Source organism: Ammospiza caudacuta, chromosome 7 (assembly GCF_027887145.1).
Source record: "Ammospiza caudacuta isolate bAmmCau1 chromosome 7, bAmmCau1.pri, whole genome shotgun sequence".
In the NCBI taxonomy this organism is placed as follows: domain Eukaryota; kingdom Metazoa; phylum Chordata; class Aves; order Passeriformes; family Passerellidae; genus Ammospiza; species Ammospiza caudacuta.
This window is the reverse complement of record NC_080599.1, coordinates 33,219,880-33,244,971: the sequence shown is the minus strand read 5'-3', so window position 1 is coordinate 33,244,971 and position 25,092 is coordinate 33,219,880. Positions and strand designations below refer to the sequence as shown.

The window sequence follows — 25,092 nt, the reverse complement described above, 5'->3', positions numbered from 1 at the left end:
TTAACCTTTGAAAATCTCTTCTACCCAATTAAATACCACATCCTGTAGTTTGGATAATGTAGTGACATTATTTTTTCAAACATCTTGAGCTACATGTTCTGAATGTTAGACAGAAACAGGTAAATGTTTTGAATGAAAAAAATGCAATAAACATATTTATATTTGGGTTACCTGGAACAAAATTATGCTAACTTTCAGTAGCGGCAGAAATTTTTGAGTTTAGGTGTTTGCTTTAACATGGACTTCAGCAGATCCCTTACTGTTTGAGATGGAAGCAGCATGGGGAAGAGGGAGAGTGTTTCTCCCTGGTGGACTGATTCATTTCTGTATTACTTATACTTAGAGGCAAATTCACCACACAATATTTGCATGACCTTACCTTTATCTGAAATAGTTCTGTTTCCTGAGTAACTTATGTTATACTTCAAGCACTTCAAAGCATTATAACAACTGCTTGCACCAAACTTGAGCTTAATGTAACAGAGAGATCAGTCAAGTCAAATGAAGACAAATCTTGTGATAAGAATTTCTCTCAAGCCCCCTTCCTTGTTTCAGTCTCTGGCAGTAATTCAAAATGAGTGTATGAATTTCTGAAAGAAATGGATACCATGGATACCCCTATGTAGGGTTTGCCAAGTGTATTAAAATACACTGTATTTTAAATACATGCTGTATATATTCAAGAAATAAATTTAGGCCATTAGGATGAAGTTGTTCATTTATCTATATAGTACAGAAAACTGCAGGTGTTCTCATGAAAAAAACCCCTGCAATTCTTACGGGATTTTTGAAAGTGTATAAAGTAACAAGAAAAGAAAAAAACCCCAAAATTCACAAATTCCTAAGTCCCTCGCAATACATAGTTTTGCTATCAGTTTTAAAATTTAAGGGGTTTTTATTTTAAAGAAGCCTCAAGCTGTCAAACACACATAAGAATGCTCATTTCTCTGCTATTTACTAGTTCATATTTTCATATACTTACTTCAGATTTTTATGGGATCTAAAGATTCTTTTCACCAACACATTTCTCAAAAGAACACTAAATTTTTCAGTTCAAATTTAGAAAATGCAAAACAAGTTTGTGCATAAAATTCCTGTGTTGGCAGTAGGAGGTAGGACACAGATACCTGTCTGTTTTTGCTGCCCAGTCCAGTGCAGTAAGTGTACAGCTCCAGGATCTGTGGCTGGGGACTTAGTCTTGCAGTATTTTGTGCTACTGTGAACTTGCCTCTCTTTCATTTGTTGAACTGTCACTTAATCCACCTGTTTTTCTTATCTTTTAAAGGGGAGTGTATATATTTACCACATTATTAATATATGATAATGTTACAGGCATTAGATGAGAAATTATCGTTTCAGTGCTTTGATTGCCTGCATCTTGGTGAGGCTGCATTTTAGGGGAATTACTTCAGTCTTCATGGCACAGTTCTATGATACATCATTATTGGTGATATTTTCAGCATGCACTATGGTATTAACATTTCATAAAATCTTGTTCCCTGTACCTTGAAAGGGACTGTTTGTATTTTGGCATTTAATAGAGCTTCACCTACCATATGTGGTCTGCTTGAAACCATACTATTTACATAAAAAGCAATTTTCTTCTGAGTATGTTATTCTCATATGTGATGAGAAGCTAAATGAAAACTAAGCAAAATCTCATAGAGAATGGAGAAGTGGCATTATTATAGCCATAATTTCATATCCTGATCTTCTTGGGCACATGTTAATAAAGGTTGTGACAGCAGTCCCTATTGATGGGAACTAGGATTTTGCTCTTTCCTTTGCACATCTGAAACTACAGAAGGAAAGTTTTGTTTCCACTGTACTGGGCTCTACTGGAATTTTTTGGCTTGGAGTCGGAACTTCAATTTAGAGATAAAAGTTTGGAAACCACTGAAGTGTTTGTACCACGCCTGTTGCCAGAATATGTGGTCATGCTTCTTCGATACTGTAGCCATTTGCTGGCCTCCCATTTGAGTGCTCATCACCTGTATTGTGCCACAGCCTCCATCAAGCTTTTGTGATTGTGAGGAACTGTGTGAAGTCACTGACATATGACACATGAAGTCATATGGCATTGAAAGAAAATCTTCAGTGTGAAGTGTGAAGATTTTCAGTGTGAAGATTTTCTTTCAATGTCATATTTCCTTGGAAGCCTCCTTGCAGGTTCTTCTCCTTGTGTAAAACCATCAGGAGCTCCTGCAACAAGAAGCGGCCGAAGGCAACATTTCTTAAAATGTTTTCTTTCCCTTCTGTAGCAAAGTCTCTCTCTCTTATGCCCCTTTCTCTCATTAGTGTTGGCACAGCTCTGCATGGACACAACTTCTGGTTCTGTAAGCAAGTCTTTACTGCAGTTAGAGTACCTTTGGGTGCCATGCTCTTTGTGTTAGAAAATTCTGGCTGAATCAGGGATTTTTGATGGCTGGAATGGTGGATGATAGCAAGGACTCCCCAGGGAATTTTATTACCTGTCTAGATGAGGTGTTTTGGCTGAGTCAGGTCACACAGGTTTTCATTCAGGAGCTGTAGGACCAACTGCTGCAGCCCAGCACCTATTGTGTGAGTGAAAGCAAATGTTCCCTTTAAAGTATTCATGAGGACAGCAGTTCAAACTGGGAGAGCATAGCAGAGGTGACCAGCTGATTGAGGACCTCCCTATTTAAGGAACACATTTTTCCTTTCTTTAAAATAAATTAATCTCTTACAGATGCACTTGGGCACTCGCTGTTTGTGCACAGGAATTGAACCCCATTTAATCAGTGTCCTACTTGAATTCATCCATGTATAATATAGTGGACTGTGGATATTTCTGCCTTAAACAGCCTCTTGTTACAAAGCAGAAAGCTGTGACTTAGATTAAATTTAAATCCTGATTTGTGACATGTTAGCACAGCAAACTAATGCCAAAATCTATTAAGCCTCCAAGTTGGGGGTTTTTCAGTTCTTGACATTGGGTGAGTGCCGAGATCTTGACCACAACCACATTTGCTTCTGAGTAGGAGGAAATAGCCCGTGTAGTTCCAGTAACGCAGACAAGCCATCACATCTGGTTTTATGAATGACTTTGGGGGGAAGGGAAGTTTGCAATTGATTAACATTGTTTGTAAAATAAAAGACTACTCTAGTCTTTGGAATTAGTGTAGAGAACTTTGGGAACCTTGGCAGTTAGCTCAGAAAAGCAGGGGTTTTTTCCTTTTTTTTTTTTTTTCCTAAAAAATTATTCAGAAAATTATTATACTAAGATACCTAGTACTTCCAAAACTGTACTTCTAGCTCTTCAAAATTGAATTACATGTTAATAAGCATTTTGTCTTTCTGGGTAATGATAACTTTTTTAATCATACATAAGATGAAAATCCTATTTTTATATAGCATTTTTTACTATATTTGTCAAACAGGTTTTTAATTGTCTCATTGTCTATTGAAATTATTGCTAAAATTCAAGAGCATATAAAAAGAAATGCTAATACTTTTAGGAAAAAATGTAAGTAGTTTTACTGGGAGTTTTGATATGGTCTGGTTTGTGATTTTTGATTTTTTCTAAATGCAGGTTTAGTGTGTGCTTGTAGCACATCAATGTAAAAGGTAAATAATATTGTGCATGAGCAGTCATCAGCTGTTAAGTGTGGTTTAGTTTAAGGCTCCACTTACCTTTCTATAACAACTTCTAACAGAAATGAGCCATTGAAATTCTTGCTCTAATGGATATTCTCTGTAATGAATATATGGTATAGCACAGTCAAGTTGTACTGTGATCTTAGGAACAAGTCTTCAGGAGTTACTAATGCCCAGAGTTTTAGTGTTATCTTCTAAGAGGGAGCAGTTTGAGAATCTTTTAGAATTCAAAGCCATTTGGTTTACACAACTTAAACAGATTCCCTGCTATGTTCAGCTTCATGGTACTCTCTTCAGCAGTACCATTGCCACTGCTGTGCAGTTTGGATGTTTTATTCTTAAATAGGATTTTGGTGGTAAATGCAGTATATCAAAGCACCTGCTTCACCAGTTGTTTGGTTCAGAATTGATCTGAAGCAAAAGTGCAAGCCCCACATGGTTTTCATAAACAGTATTACCACTCTCTTTCACCACACCAGCCAGAATCAACTGTATTATTAAAAGACATGCTCAGACCACTACACTACTTATTATTTTCAGCGACTATACTTAAAAACAGTTATCAGAAGTACAGAAGTTGAAGGCTGGCATCTTGAATTAATCTATGTAAATAGATAGTCTTTGAGCCAGCAATCAATCAAAGTGAGGTTAAGCCCTGTGCCATGGGAAGTCTGCATAAATGGGCTCTTTTTTCCTTTTTTTTTTTTTTTTTTTTTTTTTTTTAATCAAGCAGTAGTATCTATGTGCAGTTGTTGATAGTTAATTGTGGTTAGCATATCTTGAGTTTCATTACACACTGAAATGTTTCAGTAATTTGCAGGGCTCAGAAGCATGTATTTAGCAGGGAGGTGTGCAGTGCTGCCTCTCAGTGCTGTCTGTGCCTCCCACGGTGGGTGGGTGCTGCTGCTCAGGCCGAGAGCCAGGTCCCCAGCAGTTTGTGTGGCACAAGGGGAAAGGATGCTGTGCTGGACTGTCCAGTACTGGCAGCACCCAGCAAAGACTGGCCCCTCTCTTTTAACCAGCACTCAAAACACTACAGAATTTAAAAAGAAACTGAGAATCAGTAACTGGCTGCCCATTCTGTTGCCTTGGATTGTAAAGCAATGAGGCCTGTTCTCTCTTTTGCCAGCAAGAGTGGTTTAGTCATTATCTGTTTTAGAGCATTTCCACTCTTAAGATATTTTATGTTAAGAGGGAGAGTAAAGGAAAGAGTTGTACAAAAATTCATTGATAGCTTCTTGGTATACAGAATGTGAATGGTTTCTTGTTTTTGCACGCTGCCTGCTTGAGCACTGCAAAGGAAAGAACTTGAGTCTTGTCCCTAATTGTTGTTTCTTTTTGCACTTAATTTTCAGGTTGAGTGGGCAGAGCACCTATAACCTAAAGGATGTGAGGTTTATCCTGGGAAGGAGTTTATCCAAATGAGAAAAATAATTTTTTGAAAGAATATTCAACTCTAAGCAGAGACTTGGTAGTAGGTTCTCATCTAACAAAACTGGAATATGCTGTATTTTAAGTAACTTCAATTAAAAAGTATAGTTTTGAGTTTGGCATTTGGGAGGTGCTTTTCTTAAAGAAAAAAATCCTACCTCATTTCTACTACTGACTTACTATTAGACATTTACTATTAGACTGATTTAACTATCAGATGTTCTGTCCTGTGCCATTGTGGACATTATCTTCATCTTAAACTGGAACAATTTTGAGGCTGCTCATCTTTGCAGCATGAGGCTCTGTCTCAAAGCTTTGTTGCATCTCAGCAACAAAGAGTGCAGGGCCAGAGCAGCTTCCCTTGCAGAACACAGTGTTGCTCTGCCTTCACAGTGACCTTCAGGGGTCACTGAGTGCACAGGTGCCTCCTTGGAAGAATTTATTTCACTGTCACCTTTGTGCCAGGTGACACATCTGGATAACTAGGTGAGAATACTTCTTGCTCAAAAGTGTAATTAATTCTGGATGACAGGAGAGACAGAAGGAGTATCATCTGTGGCTTTTGGGGGGATTTACAAAAGAATGTTTAAGTGTACAGGCAGTGTGACCAACTTCCAGTGTTAGCACCCCCACTATTGAACTCTACTGTCTCAAAAGCAGATTGAAGAAGACAAGTCTGTCCTGAAACCCTTAAATCCAGAGACAAAAATGCTGCTGAGACTACTCAGGCTGAGGAGAACTTCAACTCAATTACTGCAAATTCCGAAGGCAAATTACTAATGATCATGGAGATTTAATTGCATTGAAGGCTTACTAGGGACTCTGTCTGGAACAAGGGCTCCAAAAACCTTTTTATGGGAGAACGTAACAACATTTTAACAGATGGGATATAGGGCTTGTAGAGGGATAAAAACCTCCCCTGTAACAAAATACATTATTGTTCAATGGATGAACAATTAACTGAAGTCTCTTTAGTAAACCCAAGTGAATAATATTTCTGAATTATTTAGATGTTAATTACATTGTTCTGTGTAAGTGTACATTCTTGGCATAATTTTAGCAAACTTCAGGTGCTATTACAGCATTGAAAAAAAGGTTTTCTTTTGGGTTTTGGTGGTTATTTGATTTGGGGTTTTTTTACATTTTTCATTTGCCTTTCTCCTATGAACTTTAAAAAGTATAATATCCTGCTTTAAGGAAGCATGTGATACATAAGTTTATTTCCAGAAAGCTTGCAGAACAGGCATGAAAAATTGTGGTGGAAAAATAAATACTTTTTATTCACAATTGTTTTTAATATCTCTATCCTTAAAGGCTGACTAGTAGCATACTAATCTTGTCTTTTTTTGATGTCCTTAATTTTTATGTGTTAGAAAGATAGGGAAATCAAAGATCTTAATCTGATTTGGATATACTTACTACTTAAATAGTTTGCCATACAGTTGTTATATCAATTTATTTTCAGTTTCAGTTTTCTCAAAACTAAACACTCAACTCATGGTGGATAGCTTCCTTCATTTCAAGAACCTTTGGACCAGTTGCTCATTGCTATTGATTATTCTATTTTATTTTTTTAAAATCAATTCTATTTTATGTGCCTATATATGGAAACAATGCCATGTACTTCCCAGTACAGCTATTAATAGCCTCTCCACATATGCATAATTATTTATTTTAATCTGCACTGACAGAAGAGCACTCACAAGTGTACTTAAAGTAAATTTGCATGGTTTTTTCCCTTTCATTTCTAACTCACTTTGCCATTTCTAAATTGCTTTCTTGTTCTCTCTTTTACTGATAGTCAAATTCTGTGGCAAGATGGTGGTTCTGACTACTTTGAATATTTAAGAATCTTTGAGTTGTTAACGTTTTGTACTAAAAGTGGAATCTGTGGGTAGACAAATTTAATGAGAGACTCGAGAAACATGGGAAATTATAGTTGAGGACTAGTAGATTGGATCTTGCTTATGGAAGGCAGTATTGCTGGAATATGCATGGATTGAAATAGTTTGACCAGCATTATCTGTTGACATGTAGGGTCCAGGCACAACCTTCGTGATACAAATTGTTTTGAAAACCAAGTTACTGTAGAGTGTCTGTAGTAGTTTTGTGTTCTGGACATTCTTCAGTTTATTAGCCTGGTGCTGTGCTCCATGAACTCCCTCCCAAAAGTCTTCTTCTGTTTACTGTGATGCTAACTGATTTTATGACACAAACTTTCTACATTTTAATTATGCTATAAAATGCCTTTTGTTCACCCCGTTTTTCAGAAGTCAAGGCAACTTCATCATAGTGTTTAAGAAATTTTGGTGGAATTTTGGTCTTTTGGGTAGTTACATGCAATGCAGGCCAGACATTTATTAAATAATTCTGAGTTAGGATGGGTTCAAATTCAGGTTCAGGAGAATCTTTCTTTATCTTCACTCATTTACCTCTAGCTGGAATTTTTTGGGTAGAACCTAATGTCTGCTCATTGTCTGGGGCCTGTGCATAAGGCACACAAATCTTGTTACATATGTAATTAATTGTATATGAACTTCACTGCAGTAGGTTCTATAATGTGCCCTTGTGCTCCTACTTCTCAATGATATGTGAATGTATAGTAGGCACAATTATGACCCCCTGTGTACTGGGACTCTGAAGACTTTTCATCCCCTGCTCCCTCACTACAACAACTCCTGTTTCATTAGAGCAACTTGTTTTTTTTTCATTTCAGCCTAGCTTGCCTGCACAAGAAAATAAGATTTGGGTTTTTTTAATGATTATTACTTTTTAAAGAAATTAATTTTTATTTTAAAATTAAAAAAAAAAAATTACTTGAAGGATTAAAAAGACCTGGTAAATGTCTTTCCAGTAAAACCTTGAAAGATCCTTATAGATATGCCAGTATTTCTTTAAACAACTGCAAGTATCACTACTTTTTTTTAACAATCTTTAAAAGGAACCTATTATAACGAATGTATAAAATTTCCCCATAGATTATAATTACTAGAAGTTAGTCTTCTTTCCTCTATCCATCTTATCTATTAAAACACAAATTAAATCTATAAAATCACAAACATGACTCATTAGCTCTGAGGCATATAACTGCTAGGCAAGCAGCCATGACAAATACAAAAGTATTTAAATCTCTTGCTGTTAAAAATAGGCATAGTAAAGATGTCACTCAATTTAAAATAAATCTGTTGTAAAATGTAGCTCCAGTTAACATCATATCTTGTGATATTGTTGCTTTAGGTCAATGTGAGTGTAAGCTGAGGTTAGTGAGTGGCCTTACAGGGTTAACTTAGACCTGAGTGCTGGGCACTCTAAGTGTGTGTTGTCAGAAACAGTGTTGCCTGGTGATTATATTACTGTTTTTCTTCCTAGGGGGATGCCAAAGGCCTTGTAACCTCTGAGAATGTGAGCACTGGCCAGAAGTTGGACTTCTCAGATACAATGGTACAGCAGAAGCTGGATGAAATAAAGGACCAAATCAAGCGAGAAATAAGAAAGGAACTTAAAATCAAGGAGGGAGCAGAGAACCTCAGGAAGGTCACAACGGATAAAAAGAACTTGGCATATGTGGACAACATTTTGAAAAAATCTAATAAGAAGTTAGAAGACTTGCATCATAAGTTACAGGAGCTAAATGCACACATTGTTGTAACAGATCTCGAAGATGTTGCAGGTACCACGCATTACTGTGAAATCACTTTTTCTTTATAGCTGAGATAAGCTCTCCCCATTTCACTTGAAAAATTTGCTTTGTGAATGAGCAAATCTATAGCTGGTGAGCTTGTTACTTATGTATGTCTCTTTGTTTTGACTCACAAGTCAGTATCCAGTACCTTTGAGTTTAAAATTCCTTCCCAGGGAACAGTGTCTTTTATGGATTATGAGTTCTTCACTTTCAGTTCTTAGCATACTAAAATATTTTCTCAGTCACTGTAATGTTTCCTAGTAACTTTTCTCTGTGTGAAAGCAAATTTCATGAGCTCTTCCAGTGACTTTCTCTGAATTACACCATAGACATCAGAATGGATGCACCATTTTATTCAATGGAGGAAAAATTACCACATTCATACTTAAAAATTTTTGTTAGGTTTTGGTTTTTTAAACTTAACTTAGAAAATGTTTTTCAGTTGTGCTGTTATTTAACTTATCAAACATTTCTTACAGTGACAATTCTTACAATTTATTTATTCTCCAGCCTTTTCCACAGCAAAGCTACTATTTTAAAGACAATTTGAAATTGTTTTCACAGAATGGTTGTAGTTGATGGTTTTAATTAGTATTTTCTGTGGCATGGCAGCGAGTCAATACTAATTTTGAATGTATTTTTTAAAAATACCAGGATTGGTATTTTAAGATGGAATGTTGGGAAAGTAAACAGTCCTCTTTGAGCTTTGTGGAATGGCCTGGGAGATACTGCCAGCATGGTGATTTCACATTGCACAGACTCTTCTTGGCAAAATGTTAATAGTGTGCTCAAGCCATTGAAGATTCATGTGAAGTGAATGCCAAGCCTGAGGAAGCTTGGGCAGTGGAATAAAGGTCTGCAGCATCCTTGTGATGCAAGGTTGGTTACAGTGAGAATTTAGGAAATAGTGGTTGGTGCTGTCTGCAGTTCATAGTCTGGCCCAGTGACACACTGCAGAGGTGTTCAGGTGGCCACGGTGGCCTGTGCTGGATTCTTTTTGGCATTTCATCTGTGTGAGGATACAAGAGGTGGAGCAGGGACACAGCTGGAACCAGTGAGGCTAAGTGGTTGCTGCAGCATGAAATGGAAATGAATGCAATCATGTATGCTTCCAGATAGCCACTGGGCTTTTGGTAGGCATGAAGCATTCTGTTCCATGTCAGCTAAAGTTTATGAAAATCTGCTTCAGTGTTGACAGGACTGTGGCTTTTAAAGGAACGGGAAGAGTGGAACAGAAAGAGAATTGTATACAAACTGTGTATAGACCAAATATTAAAAATCTGTGCAGATACAATTTGCAAAATTCAGCTAGCAGTAGAACTTGAAAAGTGGATGAGCACAGAAATAAATGCTCTTGTTTGAATGCTTCCTTCCAGTGTAGCATTTTTAAAAGCCTTATAATAATGAGTTAATGAGTAATATTGTCATTGTGCATGTCTTGGGAAATGCAGGAGGGATTCAAAGGACAAAAGATCATGGTTGATCTTATGTCCTTCTACATGCTTTTGGTGTGTGCTAAACTTCTTGGGACTGTTTTTAAATTCCATTCTGTTCTAGGTGTTAGTGGTAGATAAATTGTACAGTCTTAATCATGGAAAGTATTGCATCAGGTATTCCCATGCAAGACCCATTTAAATAGACTATTTTGCATAATCTTCATGACGAGGGGAAAAAAAGTAATCTTTAATTCTGTTAATACCTCTTTTTAGATAAAGATTTGGAAGCACCCACCCTCTGAAGTTGAACTGCTTGAGTTTTTTGTAATGTTTGCCTTGTATTTTAAGTGCTTGTCTCCTTCCTCATTCATGGTCAGTAGTACATGGAGGGGGAGCACTCTCAGTAAATGTTGTCTGTCTTGAGACAAACGGATGCAAGTCATTTTGGTGATATTTTGATTTTTAATACTGAAGCCTTAGGCTTGACTTAAGGTATTGGTGAGCTTGACCTTCACAAAATAAAGTTGGTAACATAAAAGTTGTGACATGCCAACTGTGTGTGTGCATGTGGATATATGTGTACACACACACACACATGGTATTGAGGAAGTACAGAGATACATAACCCTAAAGGTGACTGATCTGACATCAGATACCTCAGTGGACAGGTCACAGATACCTCACTTGGGCAATTCTTGCTTTTGCTAAAATAGGCAGTGAATTTAATATCCATTTACTGGTCAATATGGGAGCTCCCCAAAAAGTGCACTGAATAAAGAGATTATCTTTATTCAGTGTTACTGCTTTTCACTTTAGCTTGTGTTTGACCTTCTTCTGGTCACTTAGTAACAAGTTATATAAAAGAGGTGGAAATATATGGGAAATTTTTAGACTGTGCAGATCATGAATGCTGAAAATAAGGTAAAGAAGGTTCAAGAGCTGTATGAGTCAAGGTCTGTCTTCTCTTTATGTACTTTAATACATTTCAGTATTAAAGCCCTGTGTTTTTCCCTGTGTGACAGAATATACTGGGTAGGTTTTTTCAGATTCTAAAGTCAGGATTGAGATTCACTGAACTGATGTCTTTGACTTGTCAGGCCTGAACTGTAAAGATTTTTTTGACTTTTTTGTTGACTGGTTGAAAGACCATTTTGGTAACTTAGAACAGTCATTTAATCTTCTTGTGTTCCTGTATCTGAAAAGTGGGTGTGAACATATATTTGTGAAGTGCTCCCAATATAGAGCTGAGAAATGCTACACAGGCTGTTGTGGTTCTTTCTGTTGCTTATGGTATCAAGCAGTAACTTGTATTACTTTTTAACAAGCCACTAATTTTTAGTGTAACTGCTTTGTAATCAGCACAGTGCAATCAATACATGTTGAAATCATTAAATATAGTGTTAACAAATCTACTGTAGAAAAATCTGTTTTAATAACATTCCATTCCAAGCAAGTTTAGATGTTTTTGTGGTAGTTTGCCTAGAGCTGAAAGATCACAATTATTTGAAGAATTGGTACTAAACTTTAACCAGAAAGTGCAGTTTGCCAAACAGCTTTATTAGAGCATGTGAGGGTAGATTTGACAGTGGGTATGTGATTCAGAAACAACTTTTAGCACAACATAGGTGTACTTTACCTTATAGGGATTGCTGATGAATCTAAGTTTGTTTTAGAAGTGGGACTTTGTACCCAAGTCTGCCCTTGTTGTGCAGTGTATTAGTCACTGCAAGGATGTGGAATTCTAAAATTTGTAGGTCAACACTTAAAAGTGAAGCAGAATCCAGCAACATAAAAAGAGTAGGACAAGCCTAGCAACCATTATTGCTGCAAGTCTGAGAGATGTAATGTGTCCCATGGGGATGATTACTTCTGTTTCAGGGATGAAGAAATGTTGTGTCTAGAAAACATATTTCTATACAACAGCAAAGACTGAATTGGTGGATTTGTGTTTGTGTCAAAAGCAGCAGTACAGATTGTGGTCTCTAATGTGACTCAGGGAGGTGTAAGACTGAAATAGCTTACCTACAGCAAGTTACTGATTTAATTAGACATGTAGCTAATACATAGAGAACCTATAAATTGGCAAATTGGTCTGTTTCATAGAGCTGAAGTTAAGGGGGATAGAGAAGTGTAATGATAGGAAAACCTTTGAGTGAATTGATAAAATATGGACAAAACTAACTCAAAGACAAGTTAATGCCTTTTCTTCCATCCTCCTAACTGACATGGAAGCTATCCACTTTACATCAAACTTGGCTGTAGGCATTGCAAAGAAAATAAATTATTTTTTAAAATAATATGATTAGCTGGCTGTTTGGGGGATTTCTTTGTCCTTACAAAAGACTAGGTTAATCTGTTGGACACCAAAGTGTCCACATAAGACCAATTACTGGAAACTAGTAGAGGTAGCAACCAAACTGATAATAGGTAGTGACATTTTAGATAGCAGACTCTACCTACAAACTCATATCCATTGGAATTTCAGATAACTTTGGGACCCTTAATAGACTAATATTATCTATGCAATTTGAAAGAATCTCATGCCACTTTTTTAGTAGTTAAAATTAGCTGCTACCTAGTGGAAATTCAGCTCAACTTCAGAAGTTTCCAGGAGGTCAGCACTGGATGTTTTTAGAGTGCAGAATGTCCCCTGCTGCCTTGAGCCTACTGATGACTTAGTTCCAGTGCTGATCCAACCTTCTGACTCCCTGAGAAAAGCCTGACAATGCATCTTTCTTCCTCCCTTCAGCAATGACTAAATGCATTGCAGGTATTTCTGTGGGGTATGACACTGAGGAGGCTAACTGCAATTAAATATCCTCAAATAAGATTAAAATTAACTATTTACCAAAGGTACTTGCTGCTAATTGAGTACTTAAGCAGCAAGCTGCAGTACCATCTGGGAACCCAAATTCAGAAAGTTATGTGGGATCCTCGATTTCACACTGAGCTTACTGAAGAAATACTATATGTAGCATCTGGGGAGGAGATCCCAAAAGAATGAGCAGCAGTCTCAGAAGAGTTGAGTTATGTAACTGCTCTTTATAAATATAACTTAGATAGCAGTGATGGGTAAAAGGCAATTTAGAAGCAAGAAGTTTTTGCTGGTGAGCACTGTACAAACTCAAACTGAAAAGGTTTTCAGAAGAGCAAAGATCACGGTTCATATGAGCATTTCAGACTGAAAACTGCAATTGTCCTCATGTAATCCAAATATTAAAAAAAAAGTCATCCCTATTAACTTATTTTAAGTCTGGTGAGTATATTTTTATGAAAACAGGGTCTTTTAGATGCTAGGGAAGCAGCACTGTAGCTCTTCCAGCAGCCTGCATGTGTGGTGACAAGTTGCACAAAACTCACTGGTGTTAAGCAACAATATTCATAGTTGTTGAGCATAATAAGATGCCTATTTGCTTGAAGTTGAGTTCACTTGAAATGCATGTGTTGCTTCACTCTATACTCACTGTCAAGAACAATATCTGGGTCTGGGAGCCCGAACCTGTACCCCAGCAAAGCCCTTGCTGTCCTATGCAAAGCTGTACTTGAATGTATCCAAAATGGCAAGTCTTGCACTGCCCTTATTAACCAACAAATGGGGCAACCTGGAAAATCTCTTCTGTTCCCCAGTCCCTACTTTGAGTGAAATATCAATTTGGTATTAGTACTTAACTCTTGTATAACTTTAGGAGTATACATAAATTCCATTGATTGCAATTACGTGGATGAATTTATTACTTATTCGTACTATGAAGATAACTAAATGCTCTCAGAGGAGATATGACCCCCTCTGTAAAGTGCTTTAGATAAATAAATCTGAGATAACTAGCCATGCAAAGTCATTACAACCTTCCAGAACAAAGAGAAAAGGAAACAGCTAATACAGATGTAGCTTGTAGTGTTGCTGCTGAGACTGTCAATCCTTTCTGCAATAGAACCGGTTTGTCTGGCTGATTTAAAAATTAATCTGAATTCTATAAGAAGCTGCCTCGAGCTGCTTACTGAGTAGTAGTGGGGAGATTGGTTGGGGGATGGTAGAAGGAGTCCCTTGGAAAGCATCTCTGAAAAACTATTGTTTGGTTTTTTTTAACATAATATATTAAGAAGCATGTTGTTCCAAATTTGGGAGTTTAGTGAGCAGCCATTATGCCTAAAGGCAAAAAAATTACTTCTTCCTAGCAATTAGTCCCTATTGCACCAAAGTTTCCTTTGCTATTAGTTACTAACAAAGCACATAGTACAACAATTTTAACTAAGTAGTAGAGGGTAGGTTACACCCACAAGTACAGACCAGCTCTTGAGATGACCCAGGTAAGTGGTGTGGTTACACCTTCACAGCAGAGACATGCAAAGGCAGATAATGACAGCTGCCTGGGCAGCCTGAAACATGGTATCTCTAATTAGTCCTTAACTTGCAACTTGTGTGTTGTTTTAATGCAAAGAAAGGCTGCTTGTGTACATCCTTAAAAGCTGTGAAAACAGACTTCAGGAGCCCCACAGCCTTCACAGGGATCATCAGAGGGCTGGGATCTTTAAATGGTAGAGGCTTGCATCATATATCTAAAGTTGGTAAATATCATTTATATGATGAATCTACTTTACAAGGAGACCTGACACTGTGACTTTCAAGTTCATGTTTGTTCTCATTTTGAATAGATTATTAGATGAGGATTAGTTGAAACTGAAGACATAAGTGATAGGAAAGCATTTTGTTAATCTTTATTTTATTAATAACAGATTTTAGGTAAAGCTGTTCAAGTGCTCTTCCACAGAGGAGCCAAGCCAAAACATTGAGGAGAGGATCAATGAAAAAACAGCTGAGGAGTAATGCAGATTTTTTTTTTGAAAACATCTGGTATTTTCTGTGCTACCTTTAAGTAGTGAGGATGCAGTAAGAGACTTGTAAGTGGCTTGAAGTGAAGAGTGAATTAGCAGTAGAGGAAGTTAAAACTCCTTACTTGAAATCTGTATGTAGCCTCAGCAAAGATTGCCATTTAGGAGGAAATTACCCAGCAAACTTGGAAACAAAATGTGTTAAATCTCCAGAAGTAGTTATCAGAAACTTTTACAGAGAAAGTATGAAATGGCAGATAAAATATCTCCCCTTGATATCTCATAAGTAAAAATTTGTAAGTTACTCGTGCACTGCCTCTGTTTTCTGGTAATTGAGGATTTCAGCATTCCTCATCCTAGTTTTAATGCAAGGAAGATTATTACAACTGGAAAAAAGATTCTATGGTTCATATTCAGTAAATACTATCTTCAAGGAAACCAGAACTATTTGTCCACAGAGAAGGTATTCTCTTGGTTGTTGGGGTAGAAGAATTTTTTTTTTTTTAATTATTATGGTGGAAATAATTTGTCCTCTTTTACCAAAAGGTTGGAAGTCATTTGGACTGCTCGGGAGAATAGTTAGCTATAAGGACAGATGTGTTGGAAATAGTCCAGTTGCCACTTATTTTCAGTTTACTAACAGTTCATGTTGCAGAAGCTGAAATATGAAGTTATACAATAGACTGGTTAGGAAAAGTTAAGGAGCTTGACTTTATAATTTAATTGATAAAACTAACTTGCATTCTATGAAATAAATCCAACAAGAGGGAGACCCAAACACAGTAATACTGTCAAGTGAAAAAGCTTTCTCCTTCCCATAGATCAGTGAATTGTTCAGTAACCTATCTGACTATGTATCCAGTTATCCCAGATTTCTGTTATGACTGCACAGCAGAATACATTCAGCTTTAGAATAAGAAAAAGGCTTATTTTTATATGTTCTTAATTTTGACATGAACAGTGTCTGCAGTATTCGCACTAAAACGGATGAGGATCTACTCAAGAGCTGTATTCAGACAGTGCTCAGTAGTATCTAATACTATTATGCAAGTTTGTTGTTAAAACACTTTGATTTCAAATCGGGAGTATGAGAGAGCTTAATGGAAAACTGCATTTTTTAATTGACTCAAGACATTTGAGAAGAATTAAATCTCCTTTGAAATAAAAATAGGCTTAGCTGCAGACCTGCCTGTTTGCCCAGTGCCGGAAGTGATTCATGTGAATCAGGACATGTGTAGGAGTCACGGGGCTCTCGGGAGGCTTTTCATGGTAAGGCGCATTTGCAGTCCTGTTGCAAAGTAGCTCTGGACAGGAGGGTCACTTAATTCTCAAGTAGGATGTTCCAGTTCTGTTCAATCTGTAACTTCATAGAATAGAGTGTAAGGTGGGTTTTGGGGGAGTGGTTTGGGTGTTTTCTTCCTGTTTTTTTTTCTGCACGCTTATACCTTTTCTTTAATTCACAGATTGTCCTAGTACTCCTGATACTCCAAATAGTGATCCTCGGTTTTCTACGAACAACAGATTGATGGCCTTAAAGAAGCAGTTGGATATAGAGCTGAAGGTAAAACAGGGAGCAGAAAATATGATACAGATGTACTCTAATGGCTCTTCAAAGGTAAGGCTTTGGAATGCTTAAAGATCATTAAATGAACGTGGGTTTTCACATTGCTATAATGTGACTGTACAATGTATAAACAGTATGCAGCTTCAGTATTTTTAGTTCGGGCTATATTTTTGTTAAACAGTTCCATCAAATCTGCTACAATTTATTTTACCATTTTTTGTTGTGGTTTGATACCCACTGCAGGGATTGTGTTATCAGTTTGTGCAGATGCAGTTCAACCTAAATAATAAATCCGGCTTACTAAATTTAGTACATCTAGTAATCTTTGACCACGTGGGATTCACTTAGCAGCAAAGCTTGGTAGGACTGACTGGTGTCTGGTGTTTTGCCTAGCTCCACAGAAAAAAAAAAGATCCATTAGTTTAACATTGTAACATGCATGATAATTGCAACAAAGGCAGTATTGCCAAGTATATTCTGAACTTATCATCTAGTTGTAGTTAGCAGCAAAAAGATCTGTGCCAAATGCTTCAATAGAATGTGTGTAGTATTCTGATAGAGATGTCATAACCTTCACTGATACACATAAAATACACATTGAAATAAATTCTTTTTAGGGAAGTGTGGTAATCTAGAGGTAGCAACTGATAGAATAAAGTGAAATTAAAAATAAAGCCACACTTACTATTATATCTGAATTTTAAGTACTTGCACTCACTCTCTCTTGATAGCACCAGAATTTTTCCAAGGAGGTGAAAGGCAGTCATAATTCTCAAATGAGAAAAAAGGGAGGGAAAGATCCTCTACTTACATTCCCCTTCACCTTTCATTCATTACTCATTAACTGTTCTTTACCTGTATTAAATCATTAAGGAAATTAATTTCAAGACTAAGGGGAAACACAAGAGTAGATCTAACAAATAATGTGTAGTAGCTTGGTTAGATGTTTTTGTGTCCAGACAGTAGTAAGGAGAATCAAAATGTTTTAAGATCTTAGCTGAGCCAGCACCTATCTGGGTCAGTCAACTTACTAAAAGGAAGTGTTTGGCTAGAAGAGAAGGAATCTGGAAATTACATTGCTACCCCTTAGAACTGATTTTAACTAGAAATTGTTGGAAAGGAACTTCATATTTTTGACTGAATTTGGGCTAGGTGTTGGTGGAGAGGCAGATCACTTTGTATGTCTCTACTGTATGACTTCCTTATACCTTGAACAAATAGCAGGGAGCGCTGCTTTCTCACAGAAAATGAGTTTAGACTTGATGGACCAGAGGTGCCATCAAGTTCCTCCTGTCCCAGGCAGCCTTATCTGAAAGTGACCTGTAACATACTAGCTGGGGGCAAATAGAAGAAATAGCTGGAGTGCACATTATGACTAAGGTCCTGGGAATGCTGTCCATCCACCACAGTCCCTCAGCTCCTAGAAACCCTTGGAGTCTACATTCTCTGGGGCCATGTACTTAACATCAGGTACACTTAGAACTAATAATTAGCTAACCCAAATGGATCAAAAGACATACACGAATTAGGTTTCTAATAAACCCTTGGTAAGTAACCTTATAACAGGCTGAAAAACTTCACTAAACACTCAGGCTGTAATATTAGACATTGTTAGCAGGCTTTGATCAGACTAGGTAGAGAAGATAAATTCTGGTTTGCTTTAGATTGAGGTATGTAATTAAAATCTCTGATTGAATCTTGTATTTGTGATTGGTAAATGCTTAAATGAGCCTACCACATTGGGAGTATATAGTAACTGGGCTGGAGAGAGCAAGCTGCAAAGCACAAAAGCATTGCCAGCCACTTCAGCAAACAGGATGGAAATGGTGGGTATTCATTCTCTTTTTTTTTTTTTCTGCTCAGTTGTGAGTTATTGGGCAAGTTTGAACTGTAGCCTTGAGCATGCTGACTATGTTTTAAAAAGCAGAGCTTAAAAGAATCCAACCATCTGGATGGGGTGGGCAAAAGGGGCAGAAAATCCCCAGTTTGAATCCAATCCCAGTAATCCAGTAGTTCTTTAAAAAGTAGTCATAGGCCATCTTTAAACATATTAAACTCATTTGTGACATTTCTGCAAGTGTACTGTATGATCTAATTTCAAATCTGTTGTATTATTTTGAGACCTAAATTTAATGGAGGGAAGTTATAATCTGTTTTCTAAAAATGAAAAAGCAGTCTGTTAATAAACCCATCATCTCATGGGAAGCTTTTCCCTTTGTACTTTACTTGCTTCAGTAACATTCAGCTCAACCTATTTGGACTTGAACATTTCTGAGATAACGATCATCTTTCCTTGCATGTGCGTAGGTTCTCTGAGATCCCATGACAGCTCTGCAGATCAGTTTTACAGGCACTGTCGGTTCTTCTGTACTCAGAAGATGCATTGAAATACTTTGTATTCAGCCTCCAACACTAAGAGAGCTGCTGAGCATTACACATACATTTTGATTCGGAAGATGTGATCTTCTGTCTCTTTAAAACCTAAGGATATCTCTGTAACGCTGGATTGCCTCTGCTCTACACACTGAAGGGCTAATGCTGCTCCTGAGCAAGCAAATCCATTCCAGTAAGAGACTGTGAGGGATAATCAAGAGCAGCAAGACCAAAAATAAGATAAAAGGGAAGATACAGACAAAGAAACACTTCCAGCATATTTATACATCAGAATGATGCATGGATAAGGTTTAATACAGGATTTTAGAGTAACTTGTAATCTGTTCCTTAAACCCTATACTCTGCTAGAGTCAGTGATTATTCCAAAATTTCACATCTGTGTGTGAGAAAGTATTGATTTAGGAAAGTCAGTGTGATCATTAATTGGATAAGTAATATGGAATCTTAAAATATGAAATCTGTAGTATCTCCCTGTAATGTTGATTAATACTAAAACTTAAAATTGAGAGTTGTGAAACTATGGTATGCAGAGGGGGCACAATTTCTTTCCACAAAACCAAAGTCTTTTTATGTGTAGATTTTGGTATATCTACCCTGCAGAACAAAGGGCAGCATTAAAATATCTGAGTGAGTAGTAAGTCAAGGGGAGAGGTCATAGAGGAGCTCCGTGAAGGTCAATTTCTCAGCATACAGATCTTTCTTACAGTATGCTTCATGGTGCAAGTATTTCCAGCTCTGGGACCCGAGCTTCACTGCAGGTCTTTCTCTTCATTATGGCAAGGGAAGAATTTACTTTCTTTAACTTCTTAAGTAGTTGATAACTTCATTATAAAATCAAAAATACAATTATAAACCATGTCCACAGGAAAGTAACTTATTAATGAGGTTATAGAGTGGCTACAAAATGAGCTAACCAAAATACCCTTTGGGTTGTAAGGGTGGTACACATCTGCCCTGACTGCTGTTAATTACTGTGATTGATTGGTACTGCATGGACAGGACAAATACACTGCCTTAATTTCCTTAAATTTTCTCATACCTTGTTTTTGTTGTTGTTCATACTGCAAGTCAGATCACCTTTAAGCTGTCTGGTAATTGCCAGAACATAGAGACAGAGCCACGTGGAGCCATGGAAGTTTATGAAACTTCATCTTTAGGAATGTTCTCTTCTAAACAGCTTCTTGTGATACTGCTTTTGAAAATGTAGCTTGGTTATCTTAGTTTATTTAGATAAAAAAGTGCTGTACTCTACTTAGATTGCTGATGAAATAGCTAATGAAGTAGGCCTTGTTTGTTACATATTTATTAATGCAAAAAAATTTTAGCTTTCATTTGTTCAGAAAAATGTTCTGCAAGCTTAATGAGCTTTCTAAGCAACATCATATTTCTAATTTCAGTATTGAAAATCAACTCAGGTTAAATAGTGCAATTACTTTTATATGGGTTTAGTCCAGCAAATTTGCCTATTACAAGAGTTTTTACCATACTCAAAATAAATTGGAGACAATCTACATAGTTTTGGAGGTATTTTGCACTTAATATCTTCTCCTTTCTTTAGTATCAGATTACAAAATATTAATCTACATATGTAATGTTTCTAGATCATGCCTCCTTCACTGACCTTGAAACACAGTTTCCCTGGGAGTGGCTCACAGTCTTTAATCAACCAATGCCTCTGTCCTAACTTAATTTTCACTAATATGTTTATGTGGTTAGTTTGCCTAATGCTATACTAAATGAAATGCATAGATTTAGTTCTTGTTCCTAAGTATGTGTGGTTTGAAACTTTCAGTATGTCGTGTTCCGTGAAGATGTTTCTGATTTCAATTTGTCTCTTTGTTTTAACAGGATCGAAAACTTCTTGCCACAGCTCAGCAGATGCTTCAGGACAGCAAGACAAAAATAGAAGTTATAAGGATGCAGATTCTTCAGGCAGTCCAGACCAATGAATTGGCTTTTGATAATGGTGATGGTGTAGAAAGGAAATATGAATCCTTAATGTCAGAATGTCATATAGATATATACCCATATGCACACAGACTTGCCATAAATTTCTTTTAGGAACATTTGATACAGCTTGCATGAACCAAAAATAATCAGAGGCTAGGCAAAACTTTGTGTGTCTTGGGGTGCCAAAAACATCTGAAGGAATGTGAAGGAAAATACCTTCATTGTAATGAAGAGAAATACCATCTCTCTTTATCATCCTTTCTATACATTATGCTGTCCATTTTTGCTTTGTGGTCTAGCTTCTCATTTCATGCATGCTTTCTTCTGTCTTAATAATTAGTGATTTTTTTATAGCATACAATCTTTATATTATGATGCTAAAAAAAATCTGATGCCAGTACAAAGCCTGCTTGTCATACATACTTTAATAGACTGACCTTATTATTTCTAGTGGTAGGACAGATGGAGGAGAATTTCTCCTGGTTTTATAGGTATTTAGGCTAGATTGAGTGCTAAACAATTACCTTTAAAGCAACCAAAAAAAGTGTTATTTAAATGACCTGGCTTGAAATCCTCATGCTGCATTTCAGAAGTATTTTTAAACTTTCATTTCATTGAAAATCTTCAAATAATAAAAAAAAAATTACTCTTGAGCTCTAATAGCATGAGTGTACTAGAAACTTACAGGCATATGGGTATATCTCTAAGTCTTGAACTTTATTTGTGTGCATTTCTGAATATTGACATTGTGTGACAATGCTTGTAGTCAGGGCCTGTATATATCCTAGGTAATGAAAAATGTATGTTCATATTTTGTTTTGTGGTGTGTGAGGTGTTTGGTTTCTGTGTTTGTTTTTCCACACTACTTTTTAACACCCATTTTAGCACATGGATTATGTATATAATTTGTTTAAAAGGAAAAGAAATTCATGCTAGAAAGGGCTTTCAAATGCCTTTTTGTGTTCCTACTACTCTTAGTGCTTTAAGCAGAAAGGAATATATTTAGGAAGTGTTCTGGTTAGGATATCTAAGCACTCTGAGATGTTGGACATTAGAATGTTGACCCAGGCCATTTGGCAAAGGCAGTGTATGGAATCTCTCACATTTCTCTGTGCTGGCAGAAGCCAGATTCCATGGGATTTCAAGTGAGCCAGGGAGATTATCAGAAACTGATCAGGGATCTACTTGGCTACAGAGCAGTATAAAAGATACATGCTCATGGTGTAGTTCAGAAGTGTTGAAGTCCCAAAACTTCCTTGCTAGTTGAATACTGGGGATATTTCAGTTTTGTCCTTTAACTCCCCTGAAGGCATTTTTTTTTCTCCTCTTCCAGCAATTATAGCTCTTCAGGAAGTAAGAGCTGTTTATTGAATTGAGGCTCTGATCAATTATTTCTTCATTCAAATGTAGATGCTTAAAATATCAGTTTTTACTTTTATTACATACTTCAAGATTCTCTTTGGACTACCAAATATACATATCTCCTTGGTTTTTTCCTTTTTCTTCTCCCCTCTGTTTATATGGAGGAGGAGTTGATACTAAAGAAATTAATCCTGGTTGTTATCTTCAATGAAGATTGTTTGTTTATATCTCTTTGCAGCAAAACCTGTGATAAGCCCTCTTGAACTCCGAATGGAAGAATTACGGCATCATTTTAGGATAGAGTACGCTGTAGCAGAAGGTGCAAAAAATGTGATGAAATTACTTGGATCTGGGAAAGTTACCGACAGAAAGGCACTTTCAGAAGTAATTTGTCATTACAATTTCTGATACTTTGTTTTAAAGGTTCTTTAAGGGAAAAAAAATTGAACTATTTCAAATTCTTTTTGTTTTAAAAAGGCACAAGCAAGATTTAATGAATCAAGCCAGAAGCTGGACCTCTTGAAGTATTCACTGGAACAGAGATTGAATGAACTTCCTAAAAACCATCCCAAAAGCAGTATTATTATAGAAGAGCTTTCATTAGTGTCTTCACCCACATTAAGTCCTCGTCAGAGTGTAATATCTACTCAAAACCAGTACAGTACACTGTCCAAACCAGCAGCTTTAACAGGTATGATTTAAAGAGCTTTTTTGGTTTTCCTTTTTTGATCTTAATTATTGACTTAAAACCAGCCTTTAATGCCAATTATATTTCTTACTGGACATATGTAATTGTTGTTCTTTTCCTAGACAAAGGCATTTAGAGTTTCCCAGTGTCTATACACTGCAAAAAATGCAGATAAGTTTCTTTGATTTATTTGTTTACCTTTTTATAATGTTATTGAAAATGTGTTGCTCTGGCATTAAATAGCTCCTTATGGAATGATATTGCTAGCATTTACCAAATGCCTTTAATCTTGAGATTATCATGTACTTATCATCAAGGTGTATAAGTATCTTTATACCCATTTTACAGATAGGGAAGCTAGGTTGCAGAAGGGTTCAGTGAGTTGCCCTGATCATACAACAAGTAGGTGACAGAGCTGGAGATAGGCACCCAGCTTTTCTCCCAGTTCCTATTTTACCCACTGGACCTCAATGGATTTCTGGAAGGTGAGATTTATACTACCAAATCATGCATTATATTTGTAATCCAAAGAAGGAGGTCCTAACAAACATAGATGAAACCATCTATGGGAGACTCTGGTTTGTTGGTGCCAACTCTTTTCCTTGCAAATAAGATTGGAGTGATTTTTTTAAAGAGACTTGGCCTACTGTGAAGAACCACATTTATATATAAATGTGAATTCGGAACAATCTCATAGTTTGGGTTCACCTGGAATTGTCCTTCATTGAAAGTAAGGTTTCAACAGAGAACGATACTTTAACAAAAGTCTTGAACATTTGCCCCTCACAGCATTCTTAAAGAAAAACATGCTTCTGACTACTTGGGGGTATGTTGCTGTTCTAAAGTTTTTTAGCCAGTGGTCTAGAATTCCTAGGACAGATAGGTTTGACTTTATGTTTTGTTTCCTAACACATTTGGCATGTAACTATTAAGCCTATTATTAACAGAGTAAGTTTATAAGAAAAAAAAAATACCTGGAATTAAAATGTTACTCAGGATATACATGTAGAAATGAAACGGAATTTAATTCTCAAGTACTGTGGGGTTATATTTTGAAACAAAAAGAGGAACTTTTCTGCTAAGCAATAATAATAATAATATGGAGCAAGTCTATTTCTCTTGCATTGTGAAGCAAGAGAAACTTGCTGAGAGTCTCTCAGCTGAGAGTCCTTGTAAAGTTGTGTGGTAATAAGAACTTTTTTCATCAGATGAAAACTCAAATGATCTCAAAAACTCAAGTTTTTGATCAAGATGAAAACTCAAGTGACTGTAGGCAGGAAGTATCATGCCTTGCTTTTTTTTTTTTCTGTTTCCTGTAACACATAATGAAGAGCCAGATACTTTATAGTGACTATAATTTCTTTTTAAACAAGATTTCCTTATACATATGAAATTTTTTAAATGGAAATTGACAAAGCTACATGCTTGTGAAGTTCTTAATAGTTTCACTTTCATATTGCCTACACAAAGAGCTTTTGTATTGAGCAGGATTTAAATGAACAGTGTCTCTGTGTTTTGCCTCTAATGCTTTGTGAGAAATAGAGCAATGCTACTGTCATACATCTTTAAGTGCATCAACATGACTTTCTGATTTGCATCCATTCCTTATACAAGAGTATAGCTTTTCTGCTTATTAATATCTTTTTTTTTTCTAAACAGAGTTTGGGAATGGAGTATTCTTTTACCTTTTAACCTGTTTCGGAAGCCAATAGCATCTCTTTGTCTTCATAGCCTAATGCTTAGCTGTCACTTACGGCTGTTAGCTTCCTACAGGTTGGGATTTCTTCTTAGACTGCTTTCTTGCTGTCTGTTCTGTGGGCTATGATGTTGCCAGATCATTTTTAGGTTAAGTCTGACTTAAGTTTCTGTTACAAAAGAGTACTTTTTTAAGTGTCATGGTTAAGTACATTTGCTGTCAAAAGAAGACTGCATTTCAGAGCTGCATTTCTAACTGACACTATTATGAACTGGCTAATTTCACCACTTCTAGTAGTTGATTTTGTCAGTCAATGCTGTCACAGTTTCATAGATGTTATCTTGTACAGGATGAAGCCTACCATTCTTGTAACCATCTGTGGTATTCAGATGTTTTTGTGCTGCTGGAGGAAACTCTTCAATTTGAACAGCAGCCTTATAC

The 25,092-nt window shown here is 36.5% G+C and overlaps 1 protein-coding gene across 2 annotated transcripts in view; it reads left to right on the top strand.

Moving 5' to 3' along the window:
• Positions 1-25,092, top strand: part of PKN2 (protein kinase N2) — a 54,601-nt gene that overhangs the window by 15,473 nt on the left and 14,036 nt on the right. For both annotated transcript variants that reach the window (XM_058809051.1, XM_058809050.1), the window contains exons 2-6: positions 8,419-8,719; positions 16,461-16,612; positions 20,804-20,921; positions 22,506-22,651; positions 22,745-22,958. In XM_058809051.1, the coding sequence (XP_058665034.1) occupies positions 8,419-8,719; positions 16,461-16,612; positions 20,804-20,921; positions 22,506-22,651; positions 22,745-22,958 (931 nt within the window). The remainder of the gene's footprint in view (positions 1-8,418; positions 8,720-16,460; positions 16,613-20,803; positions 20,922-22,505; positions 22,652-22,744; positions 22,959-25,092) is intronic.